The sequence below is a fragment of the Poecilia reticulata genome, linkage group LG6 (genome assembly GCF_000633615.1).
Source record: "Poecilia reticulata strain Guanapo linkage group LG6, Guppy_female_1.0+MT, whole genome shotgun sequence".
Taxonomy (NCBI): Eukaryota; Metazoa; Chordata; class Actinopteri; order Cyprinodontiformes; family Poeciliidae; genus Poecilia; species Poecilia reticulata.
Window position 1 is genome coordinate 16,401,087 of NC_024336.1, and position 9,726 is coordinate 16,410,812.

Genomic DNA, 9,726 nt, shown 5'->3' on the forward strand with positions numbered 1-9,726 from the left:
TGTGTCTGCGTTGGACTTTCCTGCTGTTCCTGAATTCTGTGGACCGAGGGACTGGGGAAGGAGCGGAAGACATCTTGCCGACTGGGACCAAGGACAGGTTAAATTCTAAGAAGGTTCAAGATTTTCCTTGGAGTAAGGTATCGCAAGTCCACGCTTCATCACATCAGGCCTGCAACGGGTTTTTGTTTGGGACTATATTTTAGTTAATTATTGCCTGCATAGGTGGACATTGAAGCATAGGCCCACATTTATTAATATAGGGTTTGTTGAAACTAAAGACTGAAATATTTGCATTTTGTGAATCTATTATTGTTTAATATATGTTCAAGAGTTCAAATCTGTGTGTTTGATTTTTTTATATGATAGTATGTGAAGTTTATTATTCTTAATCAGCGCTACATGATTGGGTGAGAAGAATAGAAAAGTACTGGAGTATTGTTACTTTAAGGTGAGTGAAACTCAACATAGGTTTTAAACACGAGTGTATTAAGTTATTATTCATAAGTTACTGGGTTTAACGAACTCAGGGGCCCGTACCTACTTTAGAGCGGTATAACTGGGCTACATTTCTATTGACAGAAGTCAAATAACCTAACCTGTTTTTGGTTGCTTTTTGTTCTTAACGTGTGTAGTCCTTATAATATCAGGCTCACCACATATAGAAGATGGTTGCCTGTGTTCCAGGGCAGAGTTGCTCTACAAAGAGGATATCTGAACATTTCAATAGCTTAATTTACAGTATTAACTAAAGACTTCCATTACCAAAGTAGGAAGGCCACATTCATGTAAAAATAACCTTTATGACCTTCACTCACTTGGATTATATGTTTGTGTTGTTCTTGAGTGTGTCAAGTTTTTTGACGTAAGGGGTTTTGAATATGTTTCTTAGTGATTTTATCTGATCAGATGATTTTTTATTTGCTCATTTGTTTTAAACAATTTTGATGATTATTATCTAGAAGATTTAATGTGTAATGGTTTACTACAGAACTGAGGCCTTTTTATCCAGCTATAGACAAGTTTCTGAGCTTTTCTTGGTCTTCCTTCTTTTTTTTTTTATTATCCCAGCACACTGACAAACTGCTGTTGAGGTAATGAGTTGTATTCCATGGTTATAAGCATTTTCTGTTTCCTTTGTTTGAAATTCTTAAATTTTCTGCAAACTCATAGCAATACATCATTATACATCAAGTGTTGGGTCTGTTACTGATTATAGCTTCAAAGAATTGCACTTCAAAACATTTTTGCTGCCCCTTTAAGCACAGAATGAACAAGAAAGCTTGTTACATACCTGCCATTCTGCTAGCTTTCCTCAATTACTATCCAAATTAGGATTTTGACTTTTATTCTGTTAGTTAAGTTTGCCATACAGTTTCTTTACAATCCTCTTAAATTATGCTTTGTACATGAAGTGGAAATAGGAAAAAAAAATATGGAAGATGTTTTGCAGACAAAATAACTCCATTCCAAAATTCCAAAAATGGCCTGGTGTTTTATTCCTACAACGGCAAAGAAATATGTGGGAATAAAGCAAAAGTGAAATTCTCAACATCCATGTTGCAATGTTGTAGATTATTCAGGCTTTCTCAGGCCAAACTATTGTCTTCTTCTGTTGTTTACAAGGTAGCTGTGGTGTCTGAATCCACCCCCTTGTTATAAACCTTAAACAAAAACAGAGACAAAAACTCAAAATAAGACTCGGAGAAGTCTTATTTTCTCAGAGAGTAAAGTAGAACAGTTATTTTTCTACTTTTCTACAAACTGCATCGGTGGATAATTCATCACAGACAGTTTGGCTTCAAACCATGATGAGTTTTGGTGATACAATATTTATAATCCCCCATCTACCTCAAAGAAATATGGATTCTAATTGCAGTCTTCTCTCACTTACCACCAACACTGTGTCACTTAAAAAAAGGGACATTGTACAGAATTACTGAACTTAAAAACAAAACATTTAGCATTAATTTAATTGTATCAATCAAGCTGAAAACTGTTTTTGTTTTGGTTTCAACATTATCCTAGCAAATAAGGAATTAGGCAATTAAGCAGTCAGCGTCAGACCAAAACTCTCAGTAAATGTGCTTTTCTTTAGCTTGTCCTCACTGTTACCTTGTGAAGCGTTTTTTTAAACAGTGTTTGAAGAGAAGTGATGCCTACTGCATTGTGATTTAGGAAGTGCTGACATCACCACCTCCCCCCATTATGTAGGTTATGTGCCTCTGGACTGCAGAACATGGTCTGGAGGGGCCATGAAATCTGATTTAATGGACATAAATATGACAGAGTCAAAGGACGTTACGAGAAGGTCTGGTATTAGGATTACACAGACCACCGATGCATGTTTTTGTTGGTGTAGAGATTGTAAAAGAAGACCCCAAGTTTGTAGTGAAATGCAACAGAACAATTAATATTAATTCCTAAAGAAATGCCTTTCCAGTTTCCATTATTCCTTTTGCTTTCCTCAAAGTATTACATTAATTCAGAAAATAGTTTCTTCAGCGTTTATAAATTCTGGACTGTATTCATTTTTTTTTCTGAAATCCAGTTTTGCTGTTAAGGCTGCAATGTTTTGCTCCAAAGCACGATTATGAAAGTTCTCCCCAGAGTTGGATACATGCTGGAATGCATCTTTATTTTCTTGAACTCCCTCTGCTTTTTCTTTGATGCGCATTTGCAGGGAGTAAAACATTCTTTCTTACTGTTAAAATGTGTCCCTCTAATCATTAAGATTACCCCCTGTAAAAATATTGCGGTTGTTCACTCAATTGAACACCTGCAGGTTGTTGCTGACTGAACTGGTAAAATGCCTTTTTATGGAAGTTTTGAAAGGTTAAAGCAGGTGTGAAATCATTTGTGCACAGCTGTTCACCTGCAAACACCTACTACACTTCTACTGCTACTTCACTGATGTTTTTTTAGGTTCACTTCTCAAAAGCATTTAAAATGATTTCAGTCACTGTAAAAAAAAAAAAAAAAAGTATGAACAAATTATTTTTGACTTGCACAGCACCCCATAATTTAACTCAAAAACTGTGGTTTTACAATTTGCCCCCAGCTAACATGAATTTAAAGACAAACTAAAAGTGTTGGCAGTCAGCAGAGAGAGATACCCTAACTATAAAGAAATAGCTTTTTATAAAAAATAAATAAAAATCTCTCCATCTGATGTTATGTGTTGTAATATGATTGTAGGTGAGTGAAACAAGATGTAACCACTGAGGAATGAAACACTATTAAAGATCAGGACAGTTTTCTTTTTTACACAGTATGTTTTCTTTCTAAGTGTGCACATTTTTGTGGGGGATGTTCATCTCCTCTTATGTAAGACGTATCTGCTTGTTCCATTCCAGACACAGAGCTTCTAAATGGACTGTTAAGCATGCGTGGCACAAGTCCATCTAAAAGAAGGTTTTTGACATCTAGTTAAAAGCATAAAAAACTGGGATTTTGGCAAAGCTGGCCAAAGTATAATGTACACAGTACTCCGGTTAGGACCTCCAGGCCAGCAGGGGGCCCTGAAAACTGTTTGACTTGTCACAAAGATGTAAGCCACATCACCAGATAAATTAAGATTCTAAGATCTCTAAATATTAAATTTCAAATATTTTTTTTAAAAGCTAGACTGTACTAGATGTAACATGAAAATGTTGTATTTTGATTGTTATGGGAGTAAATATTTATCATGCAAATAATTCTCAATAAATATCAGTTTTCAGGTTACTAGTGAGCAACAAATTAAACTTGACCAAGCCTGTCTTGACATAGCCCTGCTCTGCATATGTGAACTTGAGCTCCTTGAGCCTTGCATACAAGCCTGTCCCTTTTTCCATACTATTTTTAGCTAAACTGAACAGCCGCATTACACTCGGAAAAATACAGTTTCCACCACATCCTCTTGGAGGTGATAATACCTAAGGTTTCTCGGTGTCAACACACAATGTGAAAGGAAGAAAGAACTGTAAAAAAGTGACTTTAATGCCATTTATGTATACTTGCAAGATGACCCCACAGTGTAGTCCATTAAGAAAAGAGTCATTGTGAACTTTCTCCTGTGACCTCAGAGTGCAGGGACTTGTCCTGTAACTGGTGGGTTGCTGGTTCAAATCCCTGCTGAAGTCAGTCTCAGTGGCCTTGGGGAAGACACTTCACCCAACTTGGTAGGCAAACAACTTGGTGGCACTGATTAGATGTTGGTCTTCCCAGTGCAGCTGTGGCTACAGTGAAGCTTACCATGAGTGTGTGTATAGAAGGGCAAAATGCTATGGAGGCAAAGCAAATGCAGGCCAATTGCCATTGTCTCTTTAGCTTCTTCTTCGTCTTATGCTCATCATCCAACTCATTGTTTTCTTTATCTGCTGTGTCTTTGGTACCATCTTCTGTCTAAGAATATTATTGTCCCTGCTAAAGTAGGTTGCTAGCATGGACAAAAATATGGATTGCACAAAGACGTTTACGAAGAGTTCTAGTGAATCATAATGGACAGGAAATGAAGACTGAAATCAAATTCTGTTTTGTCCCATGCGATCTTGAAACGTCTTTAGAGTTGAGGCAGCTGTCGTTGTTACAGCCATCAGCACTGATCCAGATTGCACAGGTAAAGATTCCCATGACTCTTGTGAACATCTGCTCGGACTCGTTGCGGTATTGGTCCTTTGACCTTCTGAACCACTGCCAAAAAACACTTTGAAGTCAGTGGTCGTTTTGTATTTTAGGATGCGCTTAAATATAAACCTATGATTATACAAAACATTTCAAATGTGTTACAGATGATGAACTTGACCTCATGACTGAGTTATGGGTCCCACATCTGCACTAAATGAGTGAAGCAAATCTATTTTCTACACAGCACCTCTTTTGAAAGTGAGATAAGTTTAAAACCCAAATGTAGGGCCTGTTTTCCTGACATATAATTTCCCAGGAGAATCTTCTCTTTCTCCAGTTTAGACTTGCATCCAGGTGTTGTGTTTAGAGCCAAACTGGACTCCAAATTGACATCCAAAAACTTTGAAATGTGAACGGTTTGGGATTGGGCAAGGAAGACAACTCTTGAAGTGAAAACTAATGTTGCCCTCCAAAGTATGGAGCACATAAATAACTGCTGTCAGTTGTGGGCAAAAACTAGCTCAATACCACACCATTAGTGGTAAATCATGCTGTGGGTATGATCTTCTTCATCAAGGACAAGAAAGTCCTTGAAGAAAACTTGCTAGAAGCAGCAATAGAGGCTGAGATCACGGTTCACCAGAAGGGCAATTACCCTTAACATTTAGTCAGTTATAATGACGTAGACCAGAAGGAAATGCACATACAAATTTTACACAGGACAATCTACAATGCATAGAATTTAATGAAGAGACCCTATTCCTCCTTAGTCAGAAATGTTATGGAACTGATTTGATTAAGGTCTTAACCACAAAGAGGGCATGAGCAATTATTTTAAATTACATAACTAGTGGGCACTGTTTCTACCTGTGGTAGTTTTCATCTCTATACATTTGAATTTACAAACACAATGACATAGCAGTGCCATTGTGCTATGACACTGCTAGTGTCATAGCACAATGAATGCATTTTAGATTACTCTGTTAAACTTAGACTGATGCATGATAACGTTTTTGAATTTATCCATAGCCTTTGAGCTCAACCATACATGTTGGCTTTCACACAAGATTTACTGTTTCACAGTACAAGCAAAAAAAAAAATAAATCTTAACTTCTTGAAGTTTCAAACAACTTACTAACATCAATTCATCTGATGTTAGTTATAACTGAACTTCTTGCCCAGCAAAACAAGAAGTTCAGTTATATTTTAGCTTTGCTATAGTTAAGTCGCAATTTGCTTTGGAGGAATTTTCCTGCTATAAATGACAGCTGGCAGTATTTATATGCAACTAAGTAAATACTTTCCTCCCTGACAAAATAAATCTTATTTCACACTGATGTATTTTGGAAAAATAACTTTTTTACAGCAGCTGTGAGAGGAAGTACAGTGTAGGTTTGCGTTGTAAAGGAGCATACAATTTTTCTTACTGCCACAACAGCTGTCTGGTATGTTGAGGTCAGAGTGATTTAGTTATCATCCAAAAGGGGGAAATCCCAGGGCAGCACTGTGGTCACTGTGTGTCTGAAGATACCCGAGAGCAACGATTTGATTGGCCGGTCCATGTATGTTGATTTGAGTAGGTTCCTCAGACTGGAAACCACCAACAGAATTAAATGTCTGTCCACCTTATTCGACTCCGTGGGTAAACGGTGCGATGGAATGCTTATAAGTTAAAGTGTCTGGTTTTAAGCGTTAGGTTATAAGGCTGATATGAAACTCGACTTTGTTAAAATAAGTTGCCTTGTTGTTTTAGATCATGCAGCTACACTTCTTCATTTACTCTGTCTCTGTTTAAGAATGCAACTGAAAACAAAGTTTGAGTAAATTAGAACAAATATAGAAAGACAGACCAGCCTTTTTTCTTGATATTTTAACAGATTAAATGTTTTCTATTTTAGGTCAGTAGGGATTATTAACACCAGGAAAACAAAGGATTTTTTTTTTACTTTCTAAAAATTCTGAAATTTAAAAATGTAAACAATGTGGGAATGCCCAGAAAACAAAGTAATGACTTCAAAAACCCCAGATAAGGTAATCTACAATAACTGAGTTCGATGGAGACACATACTTGGATGTACTTTAATCCAACAGCTGACACATTGTGTTTTTGTGACAGCATAGTAGAAATCTTATCAATAGAATTAAATGCTGGTATTAACACCATGTGAATGTCCTGATATTATGCGGTGCAGGACGGAAACAGTAAGTGCTGAAAGGCCAGACAGGGAGGAAAAGGCCATTGCATTAGCAGTAGCATAAAAAAGCCCAATTACAGTTTGTAAATGCACTCTAAGACGAAGACCTTAATGTTTGGATACATGTTTTGTCACCATATGAACGTAAAATTTAAGGTTTTGTTTTTTTGTTTATATATNATATATATATTTTATTTATTTTTTATTTTTTTACCAACATTACTCTTGGCAAAAGAGCACAACTCTGATCTCAGGTCCGTAGAAAAGGCATGGACAGAGCTAAAAAGGTTTTTTTTTTCTCTGTGTGTACACAGAAGTTTATAAGTAAACAAACATATTTCTTTTTGTGCAGTGTCTGTAAATATCTGGTTTAAGATATGTTTTTTTACATTTGCGAGCATGAATATTTGCTTCTCTGGTGTGCGCTGCCCAGAAACACAAAAAAAGGATTTCTGTGTGGGCTTTAACTAAACACACCACTGCTTGTCAGAACAACAAGGGAGAGAGAACAGGGAATACCAAACAGAAAGTCTTAAGCACATCAAAAAGCCAAAGAGGGACACCAAAACATGACCAAACTGCCATAAATGCAAGGAGAAACAATCATGTAAACAGCCCCCAAAGACAGGATTTTTTTCTCTCTCCTTTTAAGAGGAAACCTTCTTCATGTTGTGCAATAAAAGTTCTATCATCAGCTGATTATGAAACAAGACATGCAGTAAGTGACTCAGCTGACAACAACATACGTATCTGGCAAAGGAAACTGTTTCTTTCCAGCCGTATGTCAAACTCACCAGTATTACTTGTTAATTGTACATATGGGTTTTTAATGAGCCTGAAGCATCCTAAAGAGGAATCAGACCAAAAGGCAGAGGTTCAGCCCGGAGTCTTAGGCACAGTTCATGGTATACAGATTAGAAAAGAGTTACTGACTCAAATGTGAGTCATGTCTTCCAGTGGTTCAAGTGGTCATGGTAAGCAGGGAGAGACAATCCTGCTCACGGCACGCTTGAGCATTTAAAGAGGGGAATCTGAGACAATGGGGAACATGTGCCAAGATTCAACAAGCTTATTTGGACTCCCAGTGCCTAAATTCACCTCGAGGAATGTATGACGGCATCCCACTTTTGCTTTGTTGGCGATTCTTCCAAAACAAAAACATTTCCACTCATTCTCTCAAAAACAGCTGAAAAGCTGAACATCGCAGAGTCATTATCTTCTACTAGACTTCACAGGCATTAATGTCGTTTCATGATAAGGGCTGTAAGGCAAGGACTTGCACTGACTTGTATTTTTATTCACTAAAACAGCAATAAAATAGACTTCACATCCCCCACATCCTTCTGTCACAGACTGCTTGGACTGACAAGAGGAGAGGGAAAGGCAAGAGCGCAGATGCTGGGGTATTGAGAAAAAAGACAAGTAAACTCGTGAGATTGGAAGAGGGAGAAAAACAAGTGCAGTGAAGGTAAATCATAGCGTAGCTCTTACCGTAAGGCCATGCTGTCCCCACGGGCAAAGAGATGAAAATAAGGGAGACAGAGAGGAGCCAGCCCTCTCTTCTGGACATAAAGGTGTTGGTCAGTCGGATTGTCCGAATGCTGCCGTGGGTTTGCCCCAGCTGTTGTTCCTGTCCCGCAGACAGCATGCTGCAGTCTGTGCCTCTGTTTACTTTCTGAACTCAGCTGACATTACTCTCTCTTTGCCTTTCATTCCTTCCTTCCCTCCCCCTCCCTTTTATTTCCCTCTTTCTTGCCCAGTGTCTTTCTCCCTCAGCTTCTCCCTCTCTTACAGCTCCTAGGGTTCAAGTTACAGCCCAGCCTTGCAAAGGAGTTCCACTGGCAGTGGTCTCCCTAAAAAAAAAAAGAAAAAAAAAGAAATAGGAAAAACTCCCCCTTGCCTCACTTAAACACCAACATCACGGCTGATGAATGAAAGCAAGCGCCAGTATTTTATGCTTGTAACTCATAATGATCTCATACACACACGCGCGCGCTCAGCGTTCCACGCTCTCTTTGCCACGATCGTGTCAATTATGCGGTGACAGAATTTATGTCTCTGTCACTGGATGTGTGTTCATGAATAAAAAAAATAAAATCCTGAGGTCAGTGTTATCAAGTTCACACAAGCAAAAAAAAAAAAAAAAACGCCCCAGCTGTGTTTGGTCTCAGAGAGCAATAAGCTTTTTACAATAAAATGAAGACAAGTAATTAATTTGAGATTAAGTCAATAGCACGCCCACTGTGTTTAAGAGCCACTCCTCCAATTTCTCGTGATTAAACACTTGAGTTAAAGCAGACTGATACAGAATGGAAACTCTGTAAAACCCCAGTTGAGGAAAAACAAGCTGTGAAAAGGTTTTAAGGCTTCTTACTGCTGACTTCAGCTTTAAATTGGCAACAACATGTAGAACGTGTGTACAATGCAAGTTACTTAAAATAGTCAGTAAACTCAGCTTGCTAATATTATGATATGTGGTAGAGCAACGAAAGTAGCTTGGAGTTGTGCCACAAAAATAAAATTGGATACAGGCCATCTATCAGTTTTCAAGTTTTACCAGTGACTATAAGTTGGCTACATTTAGACCAGCTCTGATTGAAACTACAGTGTTATTTCTCTGGCTGTATGCTTGGAGCTGCTGTCCTCATTCTCTCAGGTGAACCTCTGCTCCAGTCTCCAGCAGGTTTTCTTCCAGGACTTCTTTGAATCCGGCTCCATCAATCTTCCTGTCTACTCTGACCAATGTTCCTGCTCAAGAAAAAGCCGGGATGGTGTGTTCAGGGTAATGTGTATTATATTATTATTATTATTTTTTTTGTCTTACATTTTACCTACATTTTCGGATGATGAATCAAACAGTGCTCTATGAGATCCCCAAACCTTGGGATATACCTTTATAGYCTAACCCTGTCATAAACTTCTCCA

At 37.9% G+C, this 9,726-nt stretch overlaps 1 protein-coding gene across 1 annotated transcript in view; it reads right to left on the bottom strand.

Annotated features, from left to right (window-relative positions):
• The window catches only part of pamr1b (peptidase domain containing associated with muscle regeneration 1b), a 28,559-nt gene extending 19,930 nt beyond the window's left edge, over positions 1-8,629 (bottom strand). Inside the window, exon 1 of the mRNA XM_008411867.2 lies at positions 8,293-8,629. Within this exon, the coding sequence (XP_008410089.1) occupies positions 8,293-8,449 (157 nt within the window). The 5' untranslated portion in view covers positions 8,450-8,629. The remainder of the gene's footprint in view (positions 1-8,292) is intronic.
• Between the last annotated feature and the right edge of the window lie 1,097 nt (positions 8,630-9,726).